This window comes from Platalea leucorodia (genome assembly GCF_965183815.1).
Source record: "Platalea leucorodia genome assembly, chromosome: 8".
Lineage (NCBI taxonomy): Eukaryota > Metazoa > Chordata > Aves > Pelecaniformes > Threskiornithidae > Platalea > Platalea leucorodia.
The window spans coordinates 7466243-7480368 of NC_138830.1; the positions used below are offsets into that span (position 1 = coordinate 7466243).

Below are 14126 nucleotides of genomic sequence, written 5' to 3' on the forward strand. Positions count from 1 at the left end.
AATGCAACGACCTATAAAAGGAATAAAGTATGAAAGCTCCAGCTGTAGCAAGTGGAACTTCAACCAGAAAGTTTTTTTTTATTAAGACAGAAACACCCCTGCTGGAAAAGAATTCATTTACAAAAAACAAGAGCTATTCAAAGTCATTAAAATGCACAAAGTGATTCAAAGTTACCCCAAAATTGACTTTGCAACGTTTAATGTATGCATCTAAGTTCAGGCACCCCTATAAAAGACCATAGCTGTTGTTAAAACAGACCTTGTAACACCGTGCAAGGGTAAACCCTTTTCATTTGGAAATTAAATCATTGCGTGGCACAGTACTCTGCCATTCTGAAACAATTTCAAGCAATATTTCTGAAACCCCAGCCTCAGAGGTACAGCTTTGTAGACAGGGCACATAAAACTGTGACAAAGCTCTTACTGTGAATAAATAATGGTGGCTATATCTAGAAAACAATACCAGCCTACACACCGCTTGATAAATATCCCCTATTAAGAAGCTCCAGCATTTTACAAGCATGCTGGATAACTGGCAGTGATCACACTATAACCCATTTTAATTCACATTCTCCTTTGAAGGAAGAGTCTTTCTGCAGCCAAGCAGTTATAAGTTACAGATCTCTGAAAAAACAAGACGTATTTCAGCTAAAATACCTGAATTTGGATTATTATATTATGTTTTCAAACCTATTATGAAAATCTCTTGAAATCAGCACATCTTCACTGAAACATATCCATTTTCACCCAAACCAGTCTATACCAGCAAGCGCTTGCTTACCTGGCTGCTGCCTGGGACGCAGCGTATTGATCCAGGAGGAAGATCTCACCAAGCATAGCGACCTTCCACCAGCAAAGGCCACCAAAGCACAGTCTCTGCTCCCTAGGAGACCCAGCACTCCCAGCTGGGGGGATATGAGCCCTTTTATTATCCAACAGAGCAGCCCTCAGGCCTTGCAGGTGGCCTTCGTTCTGGGGCAAACGCAGCTCAGCTGGTGAGCAAGGTGAGCTGCCCGAAAGCCAGGGATGGCTCTCAGGAGCACAGGGCACCTGGGAAGCCACAAAACAAGAAACACAGGGACACCCAAGCTACTTGGTGTAGGACAGTGCCTCTTATGTTCCTCTGGGCAAAACCCACACCCTTGCCGACAAAATTATGAAAATAAGTGTTAATATTGTGGCATCTGTGTAACATCTGAGACAGGGATGAAAAGGCATGAAAAATACCAGAAGGGAGGTGTTTTCCTCTGGAAATCAGCACAGCTTTGTAATCTCATTATAGCTGATGGCAGCACGATTTGTGCCAGGCAAGAGTGAGGTCGGTGCTGCCCTGACACCACTCCAGGTACTTTATTTACTTTGAGACAAAAGCAATGGCATAAAGCAAAGCCATATATCAGATAGGGGCTTTATCAAAGTATCAATCAGGAATGCTTTTCCTTCCCACCAGCATCCTCTGTTTTCTGAGGTTAGGAAAAGTGGTTGCAGCAAGGAGTCGTGACTGCTCAGGATCCATCCGTCTGATATCCCTCACTCTCCCTTGGTTTTATACAGAGGACTTAGTTGCCTAACTCAGGGCTCCAGTATGTTTTTGCCAGCAAGGCACCCAAACCCTTCTGTAGATTTAGCCCTCAACATCCTAATTAAAGAAGCAGCTGCTTTTTATGGCCTTATGTCAGCTTGGAATAATTTTTCTTAGTTACTGAAAACAGCTGCTCTTCTGATTAGTACACTGAGCATTTATTTTCTCTTATACCAGTGTCAAACCGCTTCATCGCAACGCAGACAGGAGACACTTAGTTTTACAAAATAAATCTGTGCTAAGTAGAAGCAGAAGCGAAACGGAACAAATATTTTGGCATTTTTTAGCAGTGGTACACACTGAGACAAAGCACATCCTCAATCAATTCATTCACTGTTGTTCTGACACAGCATGAAAAATGAGGAAAGCCTATAAAAATGAGGGCTTTTTTAATACTTCAAAACTTCCCCCAGAACAGTTTGCTTTGGTTAAAAGTTGTTGCAGCAGAATGCTCACCAAAGAACGCCCACAGCAGTGAGATTGCAAATGCTACTGTAAAAAAAAAAAATGACGTTTTACAATGGAAAATGGCTTGGATTAAAGTTTTCCAGCCAAATGGTCTCGGGGAGGCTACCTGGGAGCAGGCAGGAGAGGGTAAAGCTCGGTGCTACCGCAGGCGGAGGCAGAGCTGGTGAGACCTGCGACTGGCAGCACGTTGCACCCAGCCGGGCAGCGGCTCTGCCCGTCTCCTTCATTTCAGCCCTCCCGCAGGTCTGCTGTGTTTAAAGCTCTGAAACCCTTTGAGCAGGGAGGTTTCATATGGCCTTTAAAAGATAGAAACCCTACCGAGGCACCAGCCCCGTCAGTGGCTGCTTGTAAGAGGAGGAGGTGTGTACATTTATTTGTGTTGAAAATTTCAGCTAATTTGGGGCAATTTTTGAGCCCAGCTGTGGACTGATCTGATTAAAGGTACTTGGTTAACAAATAACACATGGTTTGGCCAAGATACCAAAGCAGAAAAAATAATAATGTAGAGAAACAATATTTTCCAGGCATTACTGTTAATTCAATTTGATATTAGATAAAGATAACTCCCTCCCTGCAAAGATCCATATTTATCCAATCCATCCCACGCTGTGCTTAACACACTCGACTTTGCAAGATACTTGCTTAATGTATTTTAATTACATTTAAAAAAAAAATCTGCTTTCAAAATAAACATCAATACTTTAAACTAAACTAAAAGCACCACTGGCAAGGCTATAGACCCTAAGAAACTTATGAATATGAAGGAGCTGTGTGTTATTTCAGTAACTTGTATGCATGCTTCTTGCCTTCCCAGTCAGGGTTCCAGGCAGAAATCCCTTCCGCTGGTACATAGTTAATGGTAAAATATGTCTTTAGCAGAGAAGCCAGGACAGACTGCCATCACAGCCCTCCCATGGCCATTATGGGGGTTTAGAAATCAGCAGGATTGTGTCCCACGTCCTTCCCCAGGATCTGGGAGTCTGGACCTTTGCACAGCCTGAATTGTCTCCAGCTGCTCCTATTAACCTGCTCTCAGAGCACCTTTGCAGGATTTAAGCAGCTCAAAGTCTCCTAATCCAGCTGCTCCCTCCAGGGGTATATTTTATGTGGAGATGTTTGGAAGGAAGCAGGTGCTCTTCTAGTTTGTATGGTGTTGCCAGCTTCTCTTTCCTCTAGAGGATCAGGTAATTAATTTATGGAAAGGATTAGATCTGAGCAGATTCTTGAGAGACCCTGAGTTTTTGCATTGCTTTCTCAAGAGCATTTGTAGAGGTTATTTATACAAAAAGTGTAAGAAACTTCAGCAGGAGAAGAGAAAATTGCTAGTCAGATGTCCATATACCACCATCTGTTACAGGGGCCGTATGGGAAGCAGCAGGAAGGCACAACAAAAGAATTGAGGGTGTTGCGACAGCAGGAATCCAAAATTATTATTACAACTTCTTGGTTTTCATCAATATTTAACAGCTGCCAGAGAATTCATAAACTGAAATCTACATCTTTTATATACTTAGTACTCTGGATTTGAAGCACATAGGAACTAACTCAGATTAAGTACCAAATTAAGTACCAACTTTTTGACAAAGCCAGTACATCTCACATTCGAATTGCTGATATTGAAAGAGGGCTGCAAAGCTGATGAGTTGAAGGACCCTTTACATTTACCGGATAGATAGGATCAGCCTTTTAAAATTGCCTTGTTTTTATCTTAAAATTTAACAGCAGTTCTCTGGTGTTAATTTTGTTACTGTATAAAAAAGTCTCAGGAACTCTTCATCTTGGTGCCATGTAAAAAGAAGACATTAGGGACAGGGACATGATTTATGATGGTATTTAAATATGGTATGGAAAGCATGACAGCAATTTAAGCAAGGAAACTGAGAGCAATGGGAATTGTAGCCTAATTCGCCCTGCCTGCGCTGGGGTCAGACCTAGCACTCATCAAATCACCGGGAAAATGTCCCAGGCTTGCGACTGCCTGAGAAGACAAGTAAATCCCAGTGCCACTGAAAGCTAATTTTGGGACTTGAGTTTTCATTCTCAAAAAAAGAGTGATTGGAACAATTTTGTGTGCCACGGTTAATATGCCAAGGGTGGTGTAAAGTTACTACAATGAAAAGGTGCATTAATAATAAGGAAATTTATCCAATCTGACATCCAGAGATTATGTAATGTCATACTTTTATTTCACAAGATTCAGTTCCATTTTGGTAAACCAGCTTGCCAACACCTCCACTGGGCCGTCACAACGCTTTAGGACTCATGCGAGCGCCAAAGCCTGCTCCTGGCTGCCTCCTCCTCCTCCCCGCGCCAAGGCCAACCCTGCAGCATCAGCTGAACCGTCAGCAGCTCAGAAACGGGGGTTTCTGAGTAGCCTAATAGGGGGGATTATGCACCTCTCTCGGTTACGTTTGAAAGTTTCAGATATATTTTTGCCTAAGGGCGTTAGTTAGGTTTTTTTGACACCGATCAAACAGCTCTAATGCTCTTTTAGACAAACCTTTGTATAATTCACGACCAAGTCTAAAGTACTAGATAGTACTGATTCAATGATAAAATAACTTAAATCTTTTCACATGATTTCAAGAAACCTACTGCTTATGTTCACATCTGATTAAGCTCTACAAATCAAACTCTGCAATCTTTACCGAAACCAACGGTTATCAGTACTGATGTCCAGAGGAATTTTGACCATGCGAGGATTGCAGGAGCTGGCCTGATTAAAATTGCAGTCGGACAATGAGTTTCATTATATAATTTGAATAGGCTAATTACAAACCTGAAGTCTGTGATGTGAAATACCCTCCCCGTGCTGGTCCTGCTGGCATTTGGACAACGTTTTCTCTCAGCTATCACCCACCTGCACAAAGTACGTGCCACTTCTTGGGGCTGCTAGTTAAAACTAATCCATATTTTGCAAATATAAGTATTTTTGTTAAAAGATCATGAAACCTAGCAACTAAACCAATATGCTAAACTGACGCTCATTTCTCCTCTCGCAGGCAGAGGGAGAGAGAGGCATGTTTCTCAGTAACATCTTTGCCCTTTAAATCTATAGCAGGATCTCAAAAACATCTGGATACAGAAGAAACCCCGTAAAGATGCTGTCGTCCTCAGCACTAACGTAGACCCCGTTCCAATCCCGCGCAACCTCTAGCCACACCTGGTCGCCCGCGCTCAGCTTCAGGATGGTCAGGAAGGACGCCTGGTCGATCTCCTGGCCGTAGAGCGTCTCGCGGGCTTTGGCCACCTTCCTGCTGCGGGCGACGAGGCTGACACGGGCTGGACGCCCTCTCACTGTCAGGTGGTAGGCAAAGACGTATGCCCCGGGCACACTGCAGTTGAATTTCCCGGTGGAAGGGTTGTAATCTTCTTGGTCGTTGTACAAGATCTTGTCAAATCTAATGGGGACGTTGGGTGGAGGGAAGGGCTTGGACAAGCCGGCACTGAACGCTGATCGCAGGAGCTTTGCGGTGTCCCCTCGGGCGCCCTTCGCCCCACGGGAGCCTTTCTTTCCTGGGGCCCCTCGACCTCCCTTGCTGCCAGCAACTCCCTTGGGCCCAGAAGGTCCCATCACACCGGCAGGTCCCAGGTCCCCTTTTTCACCCTTACTTCCTTGCTCACCCTTTTCTCCCTGTTTTCCATCCACCCCCTGAATTCCCTCAACCCCCATCTCCCCTTTGCTCCCTTTTTCTCCCTTTGTCCCCCCTTCCCCTCTTTCTCCCTTCGCACCTCTCCCTCCTGGCTCCCCGCAATACCCCTTCTCCCCTGTGTCTCCCTTTTCCCCTTTGTCACCCTGTTCTCCGTCCACTCCCGGGTCTCCAGCATCCCCTCTATCTCCCTTGTCTCCTTTGGTCCCGTTCTCACAAGTGTCCCCTTTGGACCCCTTTTGTCCCTTCAGTCCAGGGAAGCCGTAGTTGCCCTTATTGCCTTTTACTCCAGCTTCACCTAGAAAAAGGGCAAAGTGGGCAGGAAAAAAAGATTAAAAGTATTGAATTGCTTTGGAGATGGAGGGGCATCACCAACAGCAGAGGGAAAGGTCAGTGCAATATTCCTGGCTTTCCCGGCCCGTGTTACATACCTTGCAGCCCAGGTTTGCCTGGATAACCGGGGTTTCCACTTACTCCTCGCTCGCCTTGCTCCCCTTTGCCTCCTAGGACATTTCACCGTTAATATACTGTTAGTGCAGTTGTCTGGAGCACAGCTGTCATTGCACAGCAGATGACTGGTACCATTTTGCATGTGTCCCTCACTTCATTAATAAAACAGAGATGAGCAATGTGCGTTTTCAAGAAATGCCTTCAGAAAGCTTGGCTGAATCTCACAGCGCCAAGCACCATCGCAGACAACTGCATCTCACCCAAATGTTGGATTTCCAGCTCTAATCAGTGCCTCGTTGGGAGGCGGTTGCTGCTGTTTAATGGCAAGATGGAGAAGATGGCAGCTCTGCATTTCTCACTCCAGAACTGCCAAAAGTCTTGTTCAAGAAGTGAATCACAGCCTAAGAGACCGCACTGACTGAACCGCGCAGCACGCTGCTGCTGGTACCCCTGTTATCGGCTTTGCTGTGTGTTTCTCCACGACCAAAGGCAGCCGCAGGATGCTACCAGTGGTGTGTGGCAGCAGGACAGAGCTGCTCCAAGCCTGAAATGAAGGGCATGGTCGTTTCCTTTCTGTTACTACTCTTGGATAATAATTGATCTCCATCTTAGCTGAAATCATTTTTTCCTGAGATACTTAAATTGAAATGCAGCTTCTACACCTGCGCGTCGCTTCCATGGTGTTTTTTTCCTACTTATGTCCCTAATCCAAAGCAAATTGAACTCAGTTTTTAAACTCCCATTCAGAACGAGGAATTTTGAGTGAGATCTTTATGAGCAGCTGTTGCTATACCACCTGCGCATACACGACCACCATCTGAATTATTGTCCCTGCACTAAAGCCAGCTAAATCTTGCAAGGTGTCAAGCCATATCAGCATACTCCTTTTCCTTTGAAAAATATTTTTTCCTATAATTTTGTGGTATTCGATGGTGACAACAGCATCTGTTTTTGAAATGAGCAGTTAGTGTGCTTTACCTCTTTCTCCTTTAGAACCTTTTGGACCTTGAGGACCTGGAGCTCCTGGCAGACCTTGCAGACCAGCATCTCCCTTCTCCCCCTTGGGACCTGTAATGTAATCACATCAAGAAAATTATCTTAGTAACTCAAAGGTTTAAGTTTATAAAGAAAATTCACAATAATAGCTAGGCAACATGGCATTGAGGGATGCATGTAAGGCAAACTCTGTTTCCATCACCCTGGCAAGAGCTGCTTATTTGGCATCATGCAACCAATGCAAAGAAGACGTGAGACAGATGGGTTTGGCCTGAGCCCTGCTCCCCTATGCGTTGCAGACACTGCAGCTGAAACCCTACGGCAGGGTGAAAGGCGAGGGGTGGTAGGGGCGACGCCGCACTGCTCATGCTGGGATTAGTGGGGTGAGTGCTCGCAGGTCCCCTGGTCAGGCACGCAGCTCCCCAGCCTTGGCCTTTCAGCTACTGCAATCCCCAAATCTTACAGTTTTGCATTTCACTCGTGGCTGTAGTTAAAGATTTAAAACCAACTTTCAGCTGCCCTTGAGCCACAGGAGCTCAGACATTCATAAAACATCAGAAGTAACCAGTCTTTAATATTTGAGTGCATCTAAGGAGCTCCCATAGCTTCGTAATTGCCCCTCTCCTTAAAAAGAATTGTCTGCAAATATAAAAGTGGAACCTGGCAGACAGCTCCATACTGCATAAAGGATGGGTTGAAAGGCAAGCAAGCTGGCTTCAATCTCTTTTTACTTTTTCATCCACTTGGGAATCTAGAGACTCCCGGGGCACATCTGGGAGCTGACTATGGCAGCTTCAGTCATCACAACACAACCCATTTGACACAAGGACTTTTCCATCAACACTCAAGAGATGTATGAGTGCAAACTCCCTCTGCAGCCACTATAATTTCCATTAGCCAATCCCTCCCAAGCTATGGGAAGTGAAAATCCCTTGAGTCCATTGTATTAAAAGAAAATTATTTCAAGATTTTACCACCTTTTCTCAGATGAATAGTTTCTGTCTCCAATATTAGTGCTATTAAAGTGAACATTTGCAGACTAATGCAGTATTCATTACAGCGGTATTAGAATTAGGCACTCTATAGATATGTATTTTAGCAGTAGAAAAAAGAGACAAAGTGTGTCATAAAATATTTAGGTGCTCTATACAGAGCTGCCTCTTGTGAAAGCAAATAATTATTTTAAAATTTGAACCCAAAATTATTTTTGTATTTAACTTCCTTTTTTCCAAGGGGAAAAAAAAGTCCAAGAAAAAGAGGCTTTTATTATAAACCTTCAGCAAAGATACAAAACTGTTTGCAGGTAGTTTTGAGGGTCATAAAACCATGGTTGAAGTGAATGTGAAAGTAAATCTGTGACTGCCAGGGGATCAGACACAGGGACAGAGAATCAAAGAGCATGGCCATGTGGGGCACCTGCCAGCAGCGATGTGGTATGGGGCCAGCTCTGCATGCGCTCCCACGCCACTGTGGTCCTCAAAGTGAGTGCCATGGGGAGGAAGCTCCTCTTTGGGGCTTTCCGACTCATACTGGTGTTTTATAACTTATGGGATGTGGCTGGCATGCGCTTTTTTGCTCTGGATTTACACAAGGTATAATCACATTCAGCATTTGCTGCACAAGTCCTGCTGATTCATTTCTTGAAGGAAAAGCAGGAGACTCCTTGATGCGGTTTATGCACTTTTGCTGAGAGCGGCGAGACAGGCGTCCCTGTACCTGGGGGTCCCTGCTCTCCCGACTGCCCTCGGGGCCCCACAGCAGGTGGGCAGCAGTCACAGCAGTTGAAGAAGAAATCGGCTGTGTCGAGCGTGTAGTTCTCAAAGGGGAAGAGTGTGGTGGCCCCTCGGGCCGCGGGGCTCAGGGTGGGTAACTCAGCTCTGCCTGGTGCTGCTGGGATCGAGCTTTTCCCCGTGAGGGAAGTGAGGGGGGTGTGAGAGGCACCGTCACCCGCCAGCTGTAAGGGCTTCGTCTTCGTGTACTTCACAGCTGGGGTCACCTTCACTCCCGCATGCACAGCAGCAACAACCAGCATCACAAATGCCGAGATGGGCCCCGGTGAGCTCCACATGTTGGCAGCTGTAGGAAAAGACAAACACAATAATAAATTGCTGCACAACACCCTTTGCATTCACGTGTTCCCCACAAAGCCAGAAGACCTGCAGGAGTAGCGTCAGGAACATGTAGGCATCTGCCTGGAGGACTACGTTACAACACCTCACTTTTTATGGGGAAAGTAAAGCAAAATTAGCAAAACCTCCTGCCTGCTCACCTCTATTGACTGTCACCCTACAGAGCGCTTGTCATTTGGCTGCTCCTGTTCGCTGTGGTTGGAAGTTCAAGGGACTGATTGAGAGTTATATGATCATTGGGACACAGATGTCTCCCTTCCGAGTGTATGATTAGGAATAATTCAGTAACGACTTCAGAGTCCAACACAACTGTACATTATAAAAAGGTTTATTCTAAAAGAATAAATGGAAACAAAATGAAATATCAAATATGCCAAAATTTTAATGTTGATTTTTAATTTGTTACTGACTGATTTTCTGGACCTGTATATTCTTTTAGTGTAAACTTTCAGGTCTGTTCTTTTTATTTTTAAAGTGTTGATTTAGCTGAACCAGGAAGAAAGAACAAAGTAAGAAGCACACATTTTTTCCTATAGGACAGATGATGCCTCTCAGATGACTTGTCATATAAAGCATCTTTGTTTCTTTTTTAAACCAGTGTACCGACCTGTAAATACCAACAGAACAGACTCCCTTTCTTGCTGAACCTGTAATCTAACCTTCCTTAGCAGCTAAGGCACTTCATTACATGAAAAAGTCACCAGGAGAAACACTGACTATCCTTGCCATCCAGAGGGCAAAAGGAGGTCTGACTCAAAGTCAGGTATTTGGGGGCTGGATTATAATCTTTCCATCTTTAAGAATTCAGTTTTAGAGGCAAAGGGTCATGAGTTTTTCCATTTTCACACAAAACCAAATCATTTAATGGAAAATTGATTGTCCAGACAAAATCCCCAGTGATCACTGTTGCCCATTGCTGCCATTCAACCCATTCTTTACCCCATCGGCTCCAGTAAAGGATAAATTATCCCTTCTCCAGGCGTGTGTCACATTAGGACAGGATAACAGGCACTGATTTTTGTCGTAGGCCTGTATTTGCTCCCAACCAGCCCCTGCCAACCTTACCATGAAGGGTTTAACTCCAGGATGGTTGGCACGGGAGGGCAGCGCTCAGCGCAGGCAGGCAGAGAGCAGCCAGACCTTACAGCCAGCAGCAGGGAAGCAGCCGCAGTCGCAGAGAAGGAAGGTCATCTGCTGTCTAGGAAGAGAAAAAAAAAGCACCAAATTCTCCTTTTGAAGAATATACTCATGCGGGAGTGTTTTGCCACTGCTGGAGATAACTAAATAAACCCATAATTTCGCATTTCTATGTTTTACTGTCACAAGCCGCTTCTTCAACAAGCTCTAAAAACAGACGCTCTCCAGTTACACAGCCAGATTGATGGATTGCTGTCAAATACTGGAAAAACGTAATTAATAAAAAACACCTTACCAGTCTGTTCAGAAAATAAATTGCTCAGACCAACAAATTGTTAAACAGATTTTCATTATAATGCGCAAGACTGTTTCTAAAATAATTATTCCTAAATATATAAATGCATTTTAATAAAACTGAAATTTTGGACTTTTTCATTACATTAGCTACTACCACTGATTCTAAAATCATTCATTTGAATCCCCCCACTAGGAAAGATTAGCAGTGCTAGGTTAACGGTTGGACATGATGATTTTAAAATCTTTGCAACCTGAACGATTCTATGATTCTATGATTACGATTCACAGTGGACATAAAATTAAACTTTGCTGCAGTGACATCTCATTCAGTACATCTATATTTAATTGGATCTAAATATCTACTAATTGTTAGCACATGTCCCATAACAGCATTGTAGTAATACACTTCTTTTGTTTGGTCCCTGAAATTATAGCATTTAGATATTCCAGTTCACAACAGGTATTTAACCCCAATCTCACAGCTTTAAATATCAGGGAGATGATTGCACTTTCTGTTATTTAATTATTTCAAGTTCTTATACAGGGGAGTCAAAACACTAGTCCTCATGCAGCTATACATACGTTACAGACGGTAACTTTTCTTGAGACAAATTATATTGCCACTATGTCTTAAATTCTACGACTTCATTGCAAATATCCCACCTGAAGACTAAACGACCAGTGCATGCTGTCTCCTACCTTATAAACGGTCCTGCTCCCAGGACGACCCCCCCTCAATGGCACTTTGAAAAAGACAGTCTTATTTTCGGAGAGAATCAGTTTTATTTGTGTAACAGCTGCTCCTGTGGCCAATGAGAGCCTGCATGGTGTGGAGAGAAGGGGGGATTGGCAAAGTCCCCTGAAAGGAGCAAAGTGACATTGAAAGCTGAGGAAATTCAAATGCTTTCCCCAGGCTGGGATGCTGCTCTTCACATGGGACTTTTTTGGCTCTTCCCCCAACACCAGTTTTCGGGGCTTTAGGGACACTCCTCTTTCAACTCAGAGCATCATGTTTTGGTACCATCAGACTCAGCATGAATTTGTCCATTTGCTTCAGCAGGGTCCAGGTTTCTCTCTCGGTATTTAGCGTGCAGAGGTTGGCATCGCACTCTCCTCCTTGCAGTGGGAGTTTAGAAAGGGTGAAAGAGAAATTATAGAAATAGCTGTATGGGATCATGAGTGCATGCATGCATGTTCCTGCATGGAAATGCACCGAAATGGGAATTCAGCCTCAAATCAGGGCTGTCCTGGGGAAATGCAGAGACGGGGCAAGCAAATGCTTTCTGCTCCCTCCACCTCCAGTGCAGAGCAGGGTACCCAGGGTAGGGTTTTGTCCCCCTGGGACAAATCTCCCCCGAGAGGGTTGCAACAACATTGTTCTTATTGGAACTGATAACCCCTCAGGATTTCATGAGCTAATTGATTTTCCTTGCTCTTTCCCAGCAATCACAGCACTTGTTTCCTTCCCCAGTGACATTAAAATGGGCCAGCATTTATTCTTAGATTTCCCAACCCAGTTCAGAGTGCAGTATGAAATGCAGGAATGTGAGGTTGCCTTTCATTGCCTTGTCTTGGTGAAATATGAGCAAGGAAACCATCTCATTCAATCACTCTGAATTTACTACGTACCAGTACACTCAAAGCTCAGCTGCTGGACAAGAAAGGCTGCTTGTTTCAGGCAGGCTGGAGGAAACAATCAATTCTCCTTTAATGTAAGTGGAGAGATTTGTAATCCTCCATGATTTATTTGCAACCACCTTTTCCTGCACAATAGTCTACAGCTTTCAGCAATAAAAAGTTGATTAAGGAAAGTCTATTATTTAAGCATACCAGGCTAGATTGATTCACCAGCTTTTTAGGCTATTCCAAAGAAATCAATTAGGAGTTTTACAGCAAGATGCTCTAACCCCGTGTAGGACATGGGCTTGTCACAGCTCCTGCAATGGAACCTGCACCAGCACTCACTGATCCTCATTCGTACTGCTGAAAACAGAGGTGGATCCTGAATTCAAACAGTTCTTTTTTTTAAAAATTAATAACCCTTTTCAATACTGTAATTGGAGTCAATGTTTTAAACTGAAGTTAAAAATACTTGTGTCTTCAGCAGTTATATTTCTTACAAGATCATGGAGACATAAATTGAAGATAAAAGGCAATCAAATCAATTATAATAAAATCCTTATTTTGGTCTTAACTCGGGACTTTTTATTAGCAACAGAAGTTATTCAACAGGGGTCGACTAACCATTTTTAACCAAGATTACTGTGTTTTACAGTGTTGCCTCCATATTCACCACAGCTACTCTTTCACAGACTTCAATTTAATGCCATATTTGCTGCATACTAAAGCTAAAGCAAGGAACACAGCTTTAATCCTGGGTTAGTGTATTTTCCTGAGTAGCTTGAACAGTACCAGTCTGGAATAGTATTATTAGATTACGTGACAACCGCAGGTTTTTAAATTATACAGTGCTTATTGAGTTACTGAAGCAGTTTGGAAAACTCATGGGTTGAGACCGTAAATTAACATTTAGCACTAGATTAATCACTCTGTTTATTCAGGGGATCTGTATCTACATTTTACTGATATAAATGATGCATGTGGGCTATTAAAATTCCTTCAAAGTACATTTCAAACACAATCCTATACTTGCATATTTGCAGATAACTGGTTTTGACTGAGATTTGCAAAGCTAAGTAAAAAAAAGCTGTGTCCATGCTACTGATTTCTACCGGCTCTTCCACCAGGCACGGGTAGGAAGGGCTCGGATCTTCTCATAACTGCTAGGTCACTAAAAGCTCCTCCTGGGGCTTGGCAGAAGCAAACACACAAAAGCCAGTGCATCCTGGAAGAAGCTTTAACCAGCATAAAGCAATTCCCCAAGGAAGCGGCATCCTTGCAACCACTAATCCTTGCAACCCTAATGCCGGCTGCCCATCGTTATCAGAGATAGGGAGGACAGGGAGGATTTCACCAGAGACCCTCACCTCTCCACTCCTCCGCAGCCTGCTCCTCCTCCCGGGACACAGTAGGGTCCTGAACCTGGATGCGGCCGCAACAACCTTGTGCTTGCGGGATCCTCTCCTCGCCTGCCATCCTGAAACACAGAGGGACGCAGTAAACTGTAAATATATTTTGTATTAAATTAATGGAGTATTTCTTAAATGAAATCAGCAAAGGAGATTCAAAAAGTACCTCCCAAAAGGTTCCACTTCCAATTGTTCGCAAATAAAAGTAGAAAATTTAGACCTGCAGACACACGGTAGACTGATAAACTGAAAAAAATCTGTTTTGGAAATACAATAAAGGAGGAAACAGTGAAAACTCAAGCAGCATAGAAAATAAGCTAGGTGTGTAATAATAGGTAATTTAAAATCTTAATGATCAAGTATCAAGGAGGCATACTGGAAAAGAGAG

At 43.8% G+C, this 14126-nt stretch overlaps 1 protein-coding gene across 1 annotated transcript; it reads right to left on the bottom strand.

The window, feature by feature from the left end:
* Window positions 1-5102: 5102 nt before the first annotated feature.
* Window positions 5103-13805, bottom strand: OTOL1 (otolin 1; the record flags this gene model as incomplete). Its single annotated transcript, XM_082319011.1, has 5 exons — window positions 5103-5998; window positions 6132-6203; window positions 7129-7218; window positions 8863-9222; window positions 13697-13805. The coding sequence occupies 5 exons, from the start codon at window positions 13803-13805 to the stop codon at window positions 5103-5105; spliced, it is 1527 nt and encodes a 508-aa protein (XP_082175137.1).
* Between the last annotated feature and the right edge of the window lie 321 nt (window positions 13806-14126).